The 16,552-nt window shown below is 47.8% G+C and overlaps 3 protein-coding genes across 6 annotated transcripts; 1 reads left to right on the forward strand and 2 right to left on the reverse strand.

The window, feature by feature from the left end:
* Positions 1 to 527: 527 nt before the first annotated feature.
* clec11a (C-type lectin domain containing 11A) lies at positions 528 to 3,117 on the forward strand. Its single transcript, XM_029141503.3, has 5 exons — positions 528 to 803; positions 1,220 to 1,334; positions 1,546 to 1,653; positions 1,745 to 1,828; positions 2,120 to 3,117. The coding sequence occupies exons 1-5, from the start codon at positions 726 to 728 to the stop codon at positions 2,530 to 2,532; spliced, it is 798 nt and encodes a 265-aa protein (XP_028997336.1). The 5' UTR covers positions 528 to 725; the 3' UTR covers positions 2,533 to 3,117.
* A 73-nt stretch (positions 3,118 to 3,190) lies between these two features.
* Positions 3,191 to 5,649, reverse strand: selenol (selenoprotein L). 2 transcript variants are annotated; one of them, XM_041069428.2, is made up of 9 exons: positions 5,441 to 5,649; positions 5,074 to 5,152; positions 4,950 to 5,003; positions 4,821 to 4,866; positions 4,627 to 4,742; positions 4,419 to 4,533; positions 4,224 to 4,346; positions 3,703 to 3,840; positions 3,191 to 3,552 (listed from the first exon to the last, which is right to left on the reverse strand). In XM_041069428.2, exons 1-9 carry the CDS (start codon positions 5,580 to 5,582, stop codon positions 3,406 to 3,408), a joined length of 960 nt encoding a protein of 319 aa, XP_040925362.1. In that variant the 5' UTR covers positions 5,583 to 5,649; the 3' UTR covers positions 3,191 to 3,405. The 2 variants fall into 2 exon arrangements, with proteins under 2 accessions (XP_040925362.1, XP_028997328.1); XM_029141495.3 differs by having other exon boundaries at positions 4,627 to 4,866.
* A 148-nt stretch (positions 5,650 to 5,797) lies between these two features.
* Positions 5,798 to 16,508, reverse strand: ttc13 (tetratricopeptide repeat domain 13). Of its 3 annotated transcripts, none has more exons than XM_029141490.3 (23): positions 16,219 to 16,506; positions 15,414 to 15,508; positions 14,360 to 14,435; positions 14,194 to 14,264; positions 14,044 to 14,109; positions 13,318 to 13,410; positions 12,746 to 12,862; positions 12,544 to 12,654; positions 11,690 to 11,772; positions 11,434 to 11,575; positions 11,183 to 11,357; positions 10,785 to 10,941; positions 10,388 to 10,518; positions 10,179 to 10,311; positions 9,895 to 9,987; positions 9,644 to 9,727; positions 9,307 to 9,391; positions 9,100 to 9,209; positions 8,899 to 9,034; positions 8,547 to 8,626; positions 8,247 to 8,325; positions 7,765 to 7,844; positions 5,798 to 7,675 (listed from the first exon to the last, which is right to left on the reverse strand). In XM_029141490.3, the coding sequence occupies exons 1-23, from the start codon at positions 16,382 to 16,384 to the stop codon at positions 7,561 to 7,563; spliced, it is 2,478 nt and encodes an 825-aa protein (XP_028997323.1). In that variant the 5' UTR covers positions 16,385 to 16,506; the 3' UTR covers positions 5,798 to 7,560. The 3 variants fall into 3 exon arrangements, with proteins under 3 accessions (XP_028997323.1, XP_028997324.1, XP_028997326.1); XM_029141491.3 differs by having other exon boundaries at positions 9,100 to 9,206; positions 16,219 to 16,505; XM_029141493.3 differs by lacking the exons at positions 5,798 to 7,675; positions 7,765 to 7,844 and having other exon boundaries at positions 8,276 to 8,409; positions 16,219 to 16,508.
* Between the last annotated feature and the right edge of the window lie 44 nt (positions 16,509 to 16,552).

Here is a 16,552-nt window from a genome sequence, read left to right on the forward strand (position 1 = left end):
TTCCTGTTGTTGACTGGGCCACAAGCAGGGATGTTTGTACCTGCTATCTACGCTGCTCACAACTGCACACCCGCTCCCATTCACATCTCTAATGGGATTCCTGCCGCTTTCCTGTGCCCTGAATCGCAGCTCTGAGGGAAAACAGAGAGACGGGAGAGAGAGAGAGAGACAGAGACAGAGACAGAGACAGAGAGAGACAGAGAGAGAGAGAGAGAGAGAGACAGAGAGAGAGACAGAGAGAGAGACAGAGAGAGAGACAGAGAGAGACAGAGAGAGAGACAGAGAGAGAGACAGAGGGAGAGAGAGAGAGAGAGAGAGAGAGGGAGAGAGAGAGAGACAGAGACAGAGAGAGAGACAGAGAGAGAGACAGAGACAGAGAGAGAGAGAGAGAGAGAGAGACAGAGAGAGACAGAGAGAGAGAGAGAGAGAGACAGCGAGAGAGAGAGAGAGACAGAGACAGAGAGAGAGAGAGAGAGAGAGAGAGAGAGAGAGAGACAGAGACAGAGACAGAGAGAGAGAGAGAGAGACAGAGAGAGAGACAGAGAGAGAGACAGAGAGAGAGAGAGACAGAGAGAGAGACAGAGAGAGAGACAGAGACAGAGAGAGAGAAAGAGAGAGAGAGAGAGAGAGAGAGAGCGCTCGGCAGGAGGAGGGAGAGCGCCGCGGAGGAGCAGAGGGAGTTCCTGCCGCCGAAGGAGAAGCTGCTGCGCTACTGGGAAGCAGACATGGGACCGGCCGCCACCCTGCTCGCTCTGTTCTGTGCCTGTGTTCCTGCAGGGACGGCTGGAGCTGCACCCACACAGGTCAGGAGCGCTGAACTGGGCCGCGCTGCTGGGATGGGATGGGATGGAATGGGATTAAACGCTGGAATCCACCACGTGTGTTCACATGTGTGGACGGGATGTTATATGATAAGATAAGATGCTGGAAGTAGGGAAGTAACAAATCCCAGTGATGGGGACCTAACTCTGGTAAGTGATGACATTGTACGTCCATCATGTGTTCATCAGTGGTGAGAAGCAGGTTGACACGTTACTGATTGAGTCTGACTGGTGTTTACACTGGACCAGATGTTTGCAGCTGTATATTTACACTAAACCCAGTGCAGCAGCTCTACCATTAATTCTGCTATTACAAGGTTATAAACTGATATACATGGAGAGGGTTTAAATATTGTACCTGTACTGTAGCAAAGACCTTGTGCTTGTGTGTGTCTCAGGCATCGCTGTACGAGGTGAAGCAGGCAAGAGGGGACGTTCCTGATGTTCTGCCGGAGCCTGAACCCGAGCCCACCAGCCCAGTGTCCGACTTTGAGAACTCGTACAACTACATCTGTGAGTCGTTCTGCACCTTTGTGATGAGCTACCTCACACACAGGCTCCATAATGTCCCAAACAACCCTCTCAGTGCTGCCCTCACATGGCCACAGTTTGTAACAGCATCAGAAACGCACAACAAAATAATGTTACATCTCCAAAGGACCCAAAAAGCTTAGAGGGTATTTAACCACCTTAATGATGAGGTCTCCTCCCGTTCTCTCCACAGTGTCCAGACTAGCTAACATGGACCAGGCCATCCACAAGCTCAACGTTGGTCATTACACCCTGGATGTGAAACTGAACCAGCTGGTCGACCGTCTGTCCAGGATGGACGGTAAGATCAGCAGGATGTGAGAGCCTGAGACTCAATCAGCTCATCCCTCAGACTCGGTTTGCTTGATTCTGTCGTTGCTCGTCCCCCGTAGCAAAGGTCGGAGAGCTGGAGGACAACATCCAGGAGGTTTACCAGCACAGCAAGGACAACCGCAAGGAGACGGGCAGACTGGAAGGTAGCGAGCCCACCTGCTGCACACACGGCCTGTTTCAGACTTAACTGCTCCATTCTCTTTCTGTTTATTGTCTGAGACACCTGCAAGATGGAGCTTGCTCCCAGAATTACAGGCACTGAGCACATGACGCAACATGTAGGAGCTGCAGCTGAGGCGTCTGATTTATGCAAATGTTCTGTGTTGACGCTACATAATCACCTGTGACAACATGAAGGAGCACAGGTCACATCGGAGCCCGTGACCTCTGACCCCCGCTGTTCATACATGTACCCGCCTCCATCTTGTGTCCAGGTTGCCAGAAGGGCCTGAGGGTTGGATACAAGTGCTATCTGGTGTACAACACCTACGAGGACTACGCCGGAGCGTCCAGGAAGTGCCTGGAGCGCGGCGGGCGGATGGCGATGCCGCGCGATCGCAAGGAGCAGGAGGCGCTGGCCGACTACGTCAAGGCCTTCTTCCACCCGGGGAACTGGCCCGTGTGGCTGGGCATCAACGACCTCAGGTCGGAGGGCGCGTACCTGTTCGATGACGGCACGCGCGTCTCCTACTTCCAGTGGCGCAAGCACTTCCTGTCGAGCCAGCCGGACGGCGGGAGGCGGGAGAACTGCGTGGCCATGTCATCGGACGACGGCGACTGGTGGGACCACTACTGCGACCGCGCCATGAACTTCCTCTGTGAATTTGACGACAGGGTGGCGCTCTAAAAGCAACACGGCGGTGGAGCGCGACCTTCAGGGTCAAATGAGCAACCATAATCTTTTCACTTTCAAAATAAGATTCACAGAAGCGCACACGTCCGAGTATTATGAGCAGAGGATGCAACGGCAGTGATTCATGCTTGGAATTAGAAATGTTTGCTAAACAGTTCCAAAGAAGGGAAAACATGAGAAGCTGGAGGCATTTCCTTCACATAAGCACATTCTGAACATTCTGAGGACCAGAGTCTGTTAGAGTCAGACGTTCGCAGGGTGGGACTGTCCAACTAATCATTCATTCATTTTCCCAGAGACGCAGGATTGAACGTACTGTAAACGCTGCCGAGTGAAAGAGAAGAAAAGATCCTGGCGCTGTTTAAAGTATTGTGTTGAAGTCAGTCACCGTCCTTTGTGCGCCTGCAGGGACAGCGTGTGTTCGCTGTTCTATTTATACCTGTTAATATGAACTGGTTTGTAATATATCACACTATCGCTTCACTTCCTGTCGACTAGAGCTGATGAGTACAGGCCGACGGTCAGGAGGTGTTTGATGTGTAATGAGCCGTGACGAGGAATAAAATGAAACTAAACCAACACATGAATCTTCACTGTTCTTCGTCCAAATGTCTCTAGTTACTGAAATGAGTGACAACGGCAACGGATCCTGTAGAATCGACACAGGTTTATTTAGAACATCTAAAATCAATCAGATTGAGACAACTGATAAAACAATCTGTTTTAAATGCATTTTTACATTACATATAGTATATGATGTCTTTTATCTACTATAAATGACTGTTATTAAGAGTCTACACTGACATTAAAGAGGATGCGTTTCTTCTTCTGTGGTGTCTCATTCCTCTCCCAGCCTCTGTGCTGTTTCTATGCTGGGCTTGTAGAGCGGCCCTCGGCCTCCACAGCCTCCACGGCCTCCAGGATGTGGGCCACCGTCGGCCGGTCCAGAGGGTGATCAGACGCGTGGGACAGAAGCACCTTCCCCGTGTCATCCAGCAGGAAGTCACCTCCCAGCTGAAAGCACAAAACGCACATTAGTGCTTAGATGAATGTGTGACCTGAGCATTCAGGGTGAACACAGGCCCAGCAGCTGATTTCTGCCTGCTGATCGGTTTTACTTTGCATTTTGACACAGAGCACATTTAGCTTGGACTGTGTCGGTACCTGGTAGATGTCCTCCAGCAGACGAGAGGGGACGTCGGGGAAGTCTCTGTCCACAGCGCCGTACTCCGAGTACTGCAGCAGGCAGCTGAACTTCATCACCTTGGTGAAAGACGAGCTAAGGCCCAAAGTCCTGTAGATCTGTAGCATGTGAGAGGACAAAGACATGTGAGAAAGAGCTAATGTTTGGATTCAGCAAAGTACAAATATCTGCAACACGCACACACACACACGCATGCACGCACGCACACAATGATGGATGATGTGGAAAGCCTCATCTTCATATTTGGTTGATTGCCCTGGTTTCCATCTCACATCTGTTCACATCTGGCTGCTGACTTTTTTAATGCTGAGGAGGCTCAGCTAACTAGACTTTTACAGCACGTCATCAAATAGCTGCTGCAGCTTCATTTTCGTTTTCTAGGTTCCAGTGACTTTCAGCCTTCCAGGGCAGTGTATAAATAACATTTCCAGACAGATGACAGATTCCGTTCCGCTTTAGTTGGGCTGCTTTGGGTCACAACCTGTCTCTGTGGATCCAGCACCATCTCGAAGCTGCATCCAGTCTGCTCCAGCCACATCTGAGCTCCTTCTCTGCTGCCGAACGAAACCACCAGGACCCGCATGGACCGAGCTTCCAGGTCGGCCTTGAGACAGAAAATCTGAATAAACAGACGCTCTCCTGGAACAGACAGACTGAGATTAAAGCTTAAAGGGACCTGGCTGTTCAGCAGCTCGGCCACGTGGTCTCTACACGCCAGGCACCCAAAATGTCTGATGAGAACCAGCAGCAGCCTGTGACCCTGACCCAGGTACCGACCCAGAGTTACAGCCCTTCAACGCAGAGCACAACAGCAGCATCACACACAGCAGCCGGACACACGCTGCGACTGTAAGCGTCTGTGATGATGAACGCGGTCAGTTCACCGTCCACTCAGCGCCTCCGTCAGCACAGCGTCAGGGCTCAGACTGCCTGTGGCGGCGCCTCCATCCTCCGTCTGCAGACGTGTGCCCACCGCCTCCAGGAAGGAGTCCCACCTCCTCTGCAGCACAAACACAGACCTCTCCACGAACCGGACCAAAAAGGTCAACGCAATGACTAAATGTTTGAACAAACAGACCTCCAGCTGCAGAAGTTCCTCCACCTGTTCTCTCACAGCATCGTGGCTGAAAAGTACAAAAAGCTGTGACGCTATTATTGACTTACTGACTAAAGGTTGAACAGACTTTCACTCACTGCCAGCGCTTACTGTTCAGACTTCTGCCAAAGTGCCTCGGCCTCGCTCTTCTTCTTCACTCCCAGTCTGCTCTCGCAACAGCAACGACGGTATTAAAGCACAGAAGTAATGATCAAAGACGCTGAGAGGCTCCCACCTTTTGTACAGGTCCGCTCCGGCCGTCAGCAGACCGTACAGGGTCGTGATCCTTCGTGGGACAAACGTCTCCAGAGAGGCTGTGTGGGAACAAAGCCCCGTTGATGGCGTTTGTGTTGGTGACATGTGAGAGGAATTACATTGCACCACCTTAATCCAAGGATTCGACCACAATGAGCAGCTTCAACGACAGACAAGCAGGATGTTTTGTGCCCAAATCATTAAATACAGTAAGTAAAATCTCTATTATTATTACAAGCAGCCTCACAAGACTAATTCCCCCTTTTATTTAAACTCACAGAGCTTCATGAAGTAGATTTTTGCAGGTTAAGCTGTTATTCTTATTTAACGACTTGGTTGAGTCCTACCTTCTGCTTCCTGCTTCGCCGTCTCCAGGAGTGCGTTTCCCACCTTGACGAGCAGCGACAGCCCAGTGGTTAGATTCTCCTCTGACACGTCCTCAGCCATGATCCGCGGCCCCGGTCTCTGCTGGTCTGCATCAACATCCATGAGCACGTGACCAGGGCGCCTGGGGGAAAGCCCTGGGTGCAGGAGCAAGCAGCACCTAGTGGTGGGACCGGACACAGGATTTGCAGGGACTTTGCTGAGCAGTGACGCGTGAGACAATACATTAGGCCCGTGCCTTTAATTTACATACGTCATCATCTGCAAAGACATGAAAGATGTCACGATACCCAGTTTCCAAATAACAACAACAGAGACGGTTAAAGTTGGAACCAGTTTTATCATTCATTCACTCATTTAATACAAAAATGTCCTCTTTCAAGTTTTAATCGTTAAGATACGGGTGTGCACTCGTCACTGTACAGCCAACCACAGCACTTAATGACTGGGTCGCCCAGACGACAACCAGTCAGCACAATCATTGAAATGGAAGAAAAACTACTGCGGGACGACAACTGATGCAGGAAACGAATCAGAAATACTACTACGGTCAATTTGTTCTTAATTTGTGGAAATGAAACGTCAATGAGAAACTGACAAACAGAACATTCGACTGTGAGCCATTGCAGCTGCAATACTTCCTATTCAAAAAGATTTAAATGATCAAGATGGACTGAAATTTGTTCAAAAGACTCAATACTGTCGGGCAGCAGATGGACAGACTCCAAAGCAGCGCCAGTGTCTGTAAACATCACATCTTAACTTTCCTTCTGGACCCAAAGAGCAACTACACACCATCCTTTGGATGATCTGTGACGATGGTGGACACTAGATTTCCATGAACACACTTTGTAAATAAATAAATAAATATCGTCAGAGACCTGAGAAATGATACTGCCAAACTGAATCAGGTGCATCTAAGCCAATAAAATACCTACATTTTTTTGGGGGGTTTTGGGGTTTCTTTTAAACATGATTACTCGTTCTTTATCCAGATGTTCTCCAGATGTGTCAGGTCCTGACAGGAAGAGGTCAATTAAAGCAATGGTGATGGCTGATGAATTAAAACCTCTAACGTTACTTGAAGGCGCGTTGAAAGACGGCGCGTTGAAAGACGGCGCGTTGAAAGACGGCGCGTAGCGTCGCTCACAGCCAAGACTTTAAACTAAATACTGTAATTATAAAAACACACACGGTTCAAAACCAGAGTGACAGCAATGAAGATCTATAATTATCCTTGAGAAAATCAAACTCCTTCGTTTTTAAAAATTATTTTAAAAGGTCCAATTGAATAAAAGGATGTTAAAATGTGAATGCACAGCTTTACTGCGTTTCTCATAACACTAGAAAACAAGCGGGTGCTCTTATTTTGAAAACATTTCTCTTTGAGGGTCTCCATCGCGGTCGTGGTGTAGAACCGTTGCTCATTGTTTTAATACCAGAAAAGAGCAGCGGCAGTCGCTGCAGCTTGAGGGGAAAGACACTGGTTCAAGTATCACAAGTGGAATTCAACAGCCCTGAAGGTTTTGCTTCATCCCTTTTAAATCCCTGAATCGTTCTCTGCTGAAGGCGGCTCTGTGTCTGAACACAGCAGTGGTTTAAAAAAGAATTACAATCGTGCAAACTTGATAAGAGATTACCGTCCAATTCAACATTCTGGGTCATTAAGTACTAAGGTTTTAGGCATGATTGGACAACAAAACTGATGCTGATGGTTGGTGAGATGGAGTTTGTGCTTTGGGCATCTCAGTGTGAGGCCGAGGAAAGAGAAGGAGACGGTGGAAAGAATCACCTCTGCATCCCAAACTAACCGAGACCTTCTGCCTAAATCTAGACTGACGTCGTCAGAATAGTATTTCCTCTCAGTGAAGATCTATGAATATAGACTTTAAATGTGTCAGGCAGCTTTACAATTAGCTTTACAGAAAATGATTAATTTGTGAATTGCAGATAGTGTTCGAGCTCTGTCCAGTTTAGTTCGGGGTGCAGAGGAAGACGTTCCCTTTGCTCCAACCAGTGCAGAAGTAGAAGCTCTGATATATTAAGACTTTGCTAAAGACCCGACTCCTGAGTAGAAGCTGTGTTAAGACTTCTTTGGACAGTGTGAGGACAAGTCTGCATTGAGGACCTCGATCATCGTTCTGCTGGTCGGGAAGGTCTCTGCCACAGACGGAAGACTCTGGTACCAGTTTGGTAAACTGGGGGGAAAAACGAAAGGAGACATGACGCTCACACGCTTGTGTCAATGATGGGTTGAATTAGACACAACGCTGTGTGCTCGTCTCACCTCCTGAGAGTCATCCAGCTCTTTGCTGTTTTACTGAAGCTCTCTGGACTCGGCGTGGTCATGGCCTCAAAATCCACCAGCTGAAAACACAAATACACAAGTGTTGTGATTTATGGCAGCTCCTCAGAATGAATCAGCCCACGCCTGCTGCAGAATAAACTTTGTTTGAAGCTTTCCGACACCAGATCACATTTCTGTGCAGCCTGGTGTCCACGTCTGAGTCTCTGGTCTTGGGAAACATGTGTTAGAAAGAATGCGGGGGGAATTTTTGTGTCCTTCAGTGGACGCGCTAACTGTTACGCAACTTACTCTGGAACACTTCATCCAGCTCTCTGAAAAAAGGGGGCACATGAAGTAAAATAGCAGAGCCTCAAAATGCGCTCCAGCAGATTTTACTAAGGTTCAAATTAAGTCCTCAAGAAATCTGATCAGGTCAAACACAGAGAACTTCATGGTGTCCCAACGTAAACACGCTTCCTCACCTTTCCTTTAGGGATTCTCCCAATGACCTCCTTGCCTGTGGCCATCAGAGCCCCCATCACGACGGAGTAGGCCACCACACTGAGCAGAAACAGACACAGGTTTGATGTTCTTGGGGTCTTTAGTCAGATGGCAGAGACTCAATGCAGACTAGAGGAAAGCTTCCTGGAAGCATAGTGAAGTCACTAACCACAAACACATGGGCATGTTCTTATCATATCTTTGCTATTACAACTATTTATTATTTTATTTCAGCTTCTTTTTTATGTGACGCCTCTTGGCTGTGTCAGTGTGGGGTTTACCTGGACCCCCTGGACAGGGGCATGAGGTTGCAGAAGTAATAGACCAAGGACAGGATGAGGTTACACACAGCGTCTGCGTCCTGGGTGGGAAAGATCAACGACGAGTCATAAAGAAGCCAAAAAACACAACGCAGCAAACCTCAGCTCATCCAGAAAGAGGGACGTTTAAGACACAAGTCAATTACAACAAGACTGAAAAGAACACCACAAAACACACAGACGTTGGCAGTATTCATAACTTTACTAATTATATTCAAGAAGGGCTCCTCTTCCCCCAGATCCTACAGACATGAGGGCAGCTGGTCTTGTTTCTCTTCTTCATAATTACATGAGTCGTGGACATAAATCTCACCCCTAGTTCTGTAGACAACATTAGTGCTTTTCCTTTAGCCGTCAGGTCCTTGTAGATGGACTCGATCTCTGACTGGTACTGCTGCGTTCTCTCTTCTGTGGTCTGAGTCTCTACTGAAAACAGCATGTTGCCCACCCTGAAACACAGGAAGGCGTCAGCACACAGCTTCAGTCGCGCACAAACGTCGCTCAGGGAGCTCACCTGTCTCCGGTGATAGTGATGGTGAAGCCATCGTACTCTTTTCCTGGGTCTTTCATGCTCGGCACCTTGGAGTTGACTGTGAAGCCATCTCTGGTTTTACTGTTGAACTGCTTCAAGATAAAACAACAAACTCACACACATCCTGGCTTTTCATCCCTGAACAAAGCATCAAGCAGAATGATTGATGTTAGCGTCTCCCCTGCTTACCTTCATTATAGGAAGTAAATCTTCTACTTTATTGACATGTTCAAGAGCCTGGCGGACTTCTAATAAACCTCTGGGGTTGTAGGCCCTGAGACAGAGAGCTTTGGTTAAAGAAGCAGAAAGCCTGGAACGTCTCATGCTAATTGAATAAAGAAAAACCAATGAATATTATGCATTGTAGACAATATTCAGTAGCACATTAGCTTAACGCACACAGTCCAATCATACAGGAGAGATGTGCTGATATCAGGCACAAATATGCATAAAATCTGTGGGTTCAGCACTAACTAAATGTGACTGAAGAGAGTCAGTTATGGAAACACAAGCAGCAGTAATTTACCCATGGTACACCAGGATTCTGTCTTTGATGAAGTCAAGAATGTTGTCAAAGTAAGCCAGGTATCTGATGTTGATAATCTGCCCCCTGAGGACACAACGGAGAAAAAGCTTTTCAGCACCTTGTCATGACGCGCTTTCAGCGAGTTTGTCAGGATGAAGATTACAGACCCCGGGTCCAAGGACAAGGGATTCAAAGAAGGAGAAAAAGGAAGACTTCATGTGGAAGTTGAAATCCCCCATCTTCAGCGTTACCTAATGAGATTGATGTGGTTGTTGAAGCCTCGACTGAGACTCCTGGCAGGCATCTGGTCTAACCATAGAACCGGCTGGTCTGGGTCAGCGATCCTACGAGCACAGGACAAACCCAGTTACCGGCTAGAAAGCTGGAATCTGGTAAGACTGTGTTTGGTAATTTGGTCAGAAGACACGATGAATTGGTCGTTTCATTTCACACAGTAATCAACAAAACATGAACAAGGGACCGTTAAGCTTTTGAATTAAATCTCGGACGCACACAGAGCCCAGCAGGGACTCACCTCCTCCATTTGACAGCTATGTCGAACATGTCTCTCCACTGCATCTGTCTGGTTTTGCCGTTGACTCGTACTTTGGAGTTGCTCCACGTTCGGTGCATGGCCTGCATCACCTCCAGGGTCGCTAAGCCCATGGCTGAAAAGGCAGAGCCGCTGCCGTCAGACGCACTGACGGGACCTTTACTAGCTGCAGCGTTTATGTGGTGCCGTACCTCTGTGTATTCTCCTGTTAGCTAAGAAGCCAGGGGTGTCGTATTGCATTAGCGAGCCCAGATGGTCGGCGGTGCAGATCAGCTTTTGAACGTCACTGCTGTAGCTTTCGAAGTTCTGTGGCAGCACGTCTCTGTGAAAACAGGAAACCGAGAGGAAGACGTGGAGGAAGCTACCGGCCTGAAGCTCATTTAGAAAGCAGAAGTTCCAGGTTTCACTCTGCTGGTATCGGCAGCAGGTGTTAAATATCACCGTAATACAGTACATTTCCCTGCTCAAAGCTGAGGCCGACAAACTGCAGGTCAGGACCCTGATGTCTCAGACGTAGAGGCAGGATATTACTGCTACTGCTCCTGAACACGGGCCTAGCTGCAGCTGTCACTGGTCCATCCAACCTACTTGATATGTGGCTGGAGGCCTGGCTGCTCCTCATAGTCTTCTATTAAGAAAGGCAGGTTCTTGGCCCAGTGGTTCTTAAAGTTCCCTGGAAGGTCCTGGTCCACGTTGTACTCAGCTACTGGGATGTCCAGGTGAGAGTGCAAGTAGCGAGAGTACTCTGGTGGAAGAACACAGTGGGACAGACATAAGCTAACGCAGCCTCCATGAATTCATTATAGAAGGTCAAACCCTTATTTTTACAAAAAGATGCTGCAGTGATGAATAATAGCAGAAGTCAAGCATAAAGCGTCAAGCTCTGAATGTTTAATACACTGATTTGCTCCATGATTCAGAGCTAAAAGCAAACAAATAGCAAAGTATCGCGTGTTACGGGCCCTTGTTGATTTGGGGAAACTGACCTCTGAGGTATTTCACTTTGAGGTATTCAGAGCTGGCCTTCTGTCCCAGCAGGGGATCGTTTAACATGACTTTAGTCTGAGCTTTGATGCCCTCGTAGAACTGGCCCATGGCCACGTGACTTAACCCTTTCATGTACTGACACACCTCGTTGTAGGGCTCCAACTGAAGACACCTCTGGAGAACAAACAAACACTCTCTATCAGCTTACAGGGTTGTGTTGCTGAATGAATTCATCCCTGGATTCCTGTACCTTAAAGTTCCCGATGGCCTCCTGCAGTGAGCCGTGGTGGTACAGCATCATGCCACGGAGCTGGAGGGACTGAATGTGGTTCTGGTTCAACATCAGGGCTTTCTGGAAACTCTCCATCGCTGACTCAAAATCGCCCAGCTCTCTGAAAAAAGGAACAATAGGTGACAAGAGAGCAAGAGCTGACACCAAAGCAGGGTAAAGGTAGAAGCCTCAATTGCCCAAACAGAAAGGGGGCATTGTATTTAGGCTGCTGCACCTGTAGGCCTGTCCTAGGCTCTTATATGCATCTATGAAGTCAGACTTCAACTTCAGCGCTTCTTTAAACGTCTCGATGGCTTCCTGGCGAGAGAAGACAAACAGTGACAGAGACACAGAGTTAACAGGAAACTGCAAAACAGATCATGAGTCTAAAGCGCTGACTCAGCACATCACGGCGGCCTCGTATGAGATATTGGCTACGATCGTGTCCACGTTGTGCTGTTCAGCCACATCGTTCAAATGTGGCGTGTGATTTCTCTCTTAAGGCTTCACATTTTGCAGGAACCTGCAGCCTCTGCACAGAACCATTCCTCTTTTACTTCAAACGCCGGTTGGAGAAATGCCAGACGGCTCCAATTAAGTGTCATCACCTTTTCATTTTGTTTTACCTTTGATGTATAGTGAAGGATTTGTAACTCTACATGTACACAGACGCTCGCGTTGAGCTGCAGGAGGTAAAAAGCATCAAGATTGTTCCTCCAGACAGCTCATTCCTGTATGAAGGTCGCCAGAGTCGATCTATTAGAGTCGGCACATTAGCACATAGTATAAATGTAAATTTGTTACAGGAGCTTCTCTTTTCACATCCAGCGCATGCTGTTGTTGTTCGTATCGGTTTGTGCCTGCTTCACAGGGATTCTCCACAGGAAACCGATTAACAGACACAATAAACCACAGCAAATGCCCCCAGACAGCCGTGACTTTGAACAGTCGGTAGTTAGATGAACTGTGCAGACAGAGATAAACCTGCAGCTGAAGCTGCTGCAATGTTTTACTTCACACAGTGTGATTATTGCACAACAAACAGCCCCGTCTCTCCCCCAGCAGGGGATAAAGCCTTGTGCAGCTCACCTTCAGCATTCCCCTGTGGAAGAAGGTGAGGCCTTTATAGAGCATAGCGATGGGCTGGTTCTTCTTGAGTTCTAGAGACTGCTGGAAGTCGTCCATGGCTGCCACATAGTCCTGGGGAGAAGCAGGACAACTCTTATTTACACCTCCACTCGAGCATTGAGTTCATGTACTTCACACATGCACATAGAGTGGACCCTCAAACCTCTGAAATGAAGAGTAGCGTTCCCCTGTGCCTGTAGAGACGGGCTGAGGGCTGCAGCTGGATGGCTTTGGTCAGATCGCCGAGGGCCTCGCTGATGCGGCCCAGAGGGGACAGGATCTAAAACGCACGCAACAGCTTAATGTGCTGTTTCTGTTACTGTGAGCTGCACCACACTGCTGATATCTCAGTTCATCACAAACACCAAGCAGCAACACTTACGTCTGCAGGGCTAAAAAAGTGGAAACGAGCTACAGATAAGGCCTCAGAGTCAAACCAGGGGCCAGACGTTTTTTCTATTAGTTTGACACTGTGGTTCTTTGAGCCTTCGCTTCGGCTGCAGCTGTGGACATCATGGCGAACCATCAGCTCAAATGACTTAATCTATTGGTCGTTCAGCAGCTTGGGAGCTTGACCTTTATGCTGCATTGCACTGTCCACAGATTATTAGTTGTCAGGTGAGCTCATGTGTTGGAGGAAAGTTGTTCTCCAGACCCCAAAAACATCATCCACAGCGGTTTCACATTTCAAAATCTCAACTTCTGAGCACAGCTGGATTTTGGCCGCGTCTTTACCTCGGCTCTCTGCTCATAGACCTCAGGCCAGTTGGGCTCGAGCGCGATCACTCTGTTGAGCTCGTACAGCGCCAAGTCTGCATTCTTTATGTCCTGGTATGGAGACATGAAGAGAGGCAGTTACATTCTGTTGACAAGAAGCTTAAAACTCGTTGAACAAAGAGACAAACGGCTCCTGTTTTTGAGACACAAAACCCAAATGAATTCATAACAACAAACTAAGAAGACGACTAAACATGAGATAGAACCATCAGTAGAATCTGCTTTTATTGCATCAACAATAAAACCCAAACAGCTCTATGCAACATATGAGTCATCTGCTATTAAAATAATCTGCAGAACACAGTGCTGTTTATTATTAAGTACACGTTAACCATCGAGCAGGAACATTTCCTGCTAAACATCCTCTAAATTAATGCACAACTTTGTGAAGGAACTCCACGTGTCAGTGACTTAACGCACCTTCAGGTCAATAACCTCTGGTCTGACCAGTGTCAACAAACCAGCCGCCAGCCTTCATGCAGTGAACAAGATGGAAGTAATGTCTGAACACATACATCTGTAGCTGCCTAAACAATGCAAACATACTGCACATTATTGTGCAACTGTGTTTTATTAGCTGGACAGAGTTTATTTTACTGCTTTTTCAGAACTAGAGACACAAGCTGAATTGCAGGTGCCCAAAATTTACAGCCCCATGAATTACAAATACACAAATCAACTTACTTGTAAACTTTTTTTCCCATAAGCGATTCCTCTCCCGTAGATGGCACTGACCAGCTCTGGGTCACCCTGCACCAGGAAAGCAAACAAACCATGGGCAAAATACACAGACACAGCCAAGTAACGTCTGCAGGAGAACGGATGAAAACACACCTGTAGTAAAAGAGAGAAATGTTTGATGGCTTCTTCATAAAGGCCGTTGCCTATCAGAACGTAGCCTATAGCTGCAACAACAGAGCAAATGATGGGGATTACTTAATGTAGCAAAACCCTACCATACTGAAAAACAGTCCGTTCTTTACTTTTTCACCCAACCTACCAAGTTCTTCGTTTGTGTTGTGGTCATCTATGGGGAAGGGGACTTTCTTCTGTTCTATAAAAAGCTTGGCCTGGTTCTGTGAGAGAGGTAGAGAACAGATGTGCGTCAGGAGGCAGCACACGCATGGAGCTCACGCAGAATGAAACGCTGCGAGTCTCCACGACATAAAGCTAAAAAGCACCTGTTTGAACGTAGCGAGACCAGCGGGAATAAAACAGACCCCCATTAAACAGCTTTTGACAGCTTTGCAATAGGCCTCATGGTTAAACAGAGCGATTCAACACAACAGGATAAATAAAACATTTTAAATGTACAGGATTCTTGATACTGACAGCCAACTCTTCAGGACTAATCAAGAACTGGTGTATTGCATAAAATCACGACTACTGTCAACATTGTGACAGCGCTCCTGTTGGATTTAACGTGCGATCCCAAATCAAGAGTGGCAGCTTGTCATCTCGTATTCGTTACCGCAGGATGCAAATCTCACAGCATCTCGAGTTGCTGCGGCAGCAGTTTATGTTTCCAAAACAGCTACAAGACAAAGAGTTGCAAAACTGACATCGTCATACAGCCTCACAGCAGATCACAGCCATCAAAACGACAGACTCAGCCACTGACGCGCCACCAAACGCCAGAGGTCTGTGTTTGGACTGGATGAGCAAGTTTCCCAGCGTATAAAGTGTCCACTGGCCATTGGTTGAGGGCTGTTATTCCTCACCTCCAGCCTTTTACACTGCAGAGATGACGTATGCTTCAGGGTGTGGTCAGTATGTGCTGACGTTAACGTTGGATGTCAACACAACAGTGTTTATTACACCCTCACACGCCCTAAGGTGACGCTGGGTTCATTATAGAGGGCAACAGATTCAGAGTAAAAACCCTGCTGGGCCTCACAGAAACAGGTTCTATAGACTGAGTGGAAACTATTATTTGTTCTACTGTATGTGTCCTTCAGACGAAACTGTCCCAGTGTGTGTGTGTGTGTGTGTGTGTGTGTGTGTGTGTGTGTGTGTGTGTGTGTGTGTGTGTGTGTGTGTGTGTCACATCTCACCAGGATCTTCTCTGCGTTAAGTGAGAAGACTGATTCGCATGGCGGGTTGCTTCCCTCCTCGCAGTCTGGGTCCTCCAGCTGCAAAATTGAGGATTCTGCAAAGAAAATAGTTATATCATTTATGTATATTTTGCCAAAGGTTTCCCAATATGCCAAAATATTCACATGACCTCATCTGTCTCCAATGCATCGTTACAGACAGAGACAAGCTGACGGTGTGTTTACAACAGAACCAGAAAAACATGGATGCACAAACTCTCTCCAAAGCTCACAGTTAAACGATTATCGAACGTCTGTTACACTTCAGCTGCTGAAACATTTTGTGGTGCACTGAATGTTGCACAAACCACTCAATGCAAAGAAAAGCCATAAACTGTGATTTAGCAGAAACTCTAGTTTGGACTGCATTATTAATGTGCCGAATCGCCAGAAACTCGCTGTCATCCAGAAGTGTTTAAGCTCAGTTGTGTCAGACGTGTCGCTTTGCTGTCGTTGGTTTTGGTGAGGACTTCTTAGAGGAAGCTAAACAGGCACTTTATAAAGTACCTACACTCCAGTTTCTGTACTGTCAGGTTCATATTAGCTCGCTCGTTATTCACGTTTACGACTCTGTTGTGCTCGACCCTTGGTTTCTAACGCCGTGAAACCGCTACAGCTCCGTCCGAGTCGTGTGTCGGGAGCTGTCACCTCTTGTTGTCGTTAGCATCACGGCGTTAGCCTCCGAGCGGTTAAGCTAGCCGGGTTACACTGACAGCTGAAGCGGGAGGACGTGGCACAGTAACGGCGGAGGGAGAGGAGACTTTACCGCAGTCCGTCGCGTACTCTTCCCACTCGGACAGCGAGCTGCATCCCTGCTTGTGGAGCTCGTTGTTGAACAATGTCAGTGAGGAGAAGTACTCGGTGGACAGGATCGCCGGGCACAGGTAGAGCAGCGAGAGCGCGGTCGCGGCGGCCCGGCTGGTGGGGGCCATGTTGTGCTACATGTGTGACACCAGAGAACGGAAGCTGCTGCAGGTCGAGCAAACCGAACCAACACGCCCCCCTCAGTCCGTGGGAGGCGAACAACAATCCCGCAGCCGGAGAGGCCACTTGAACTACGTTTCCCGACATGCTCTGCGTCGGTCAAACCCGTCCATCCA

The sequence above is a fragment of the Betta splendens genome, chromosome 24 (genome assembly GCF_900634795.4).
Source record: "Betta splendens chromosome 24, fBetSpl5.4, whole genome shotgun sequence".
NCBI classification, from domain to species: domain Eukaryota; kingdom Metazoa; phylum Chordata; class Actinopteri; order Anabantiformes; family Osphronemidae; genus Betta; species Betta splendens.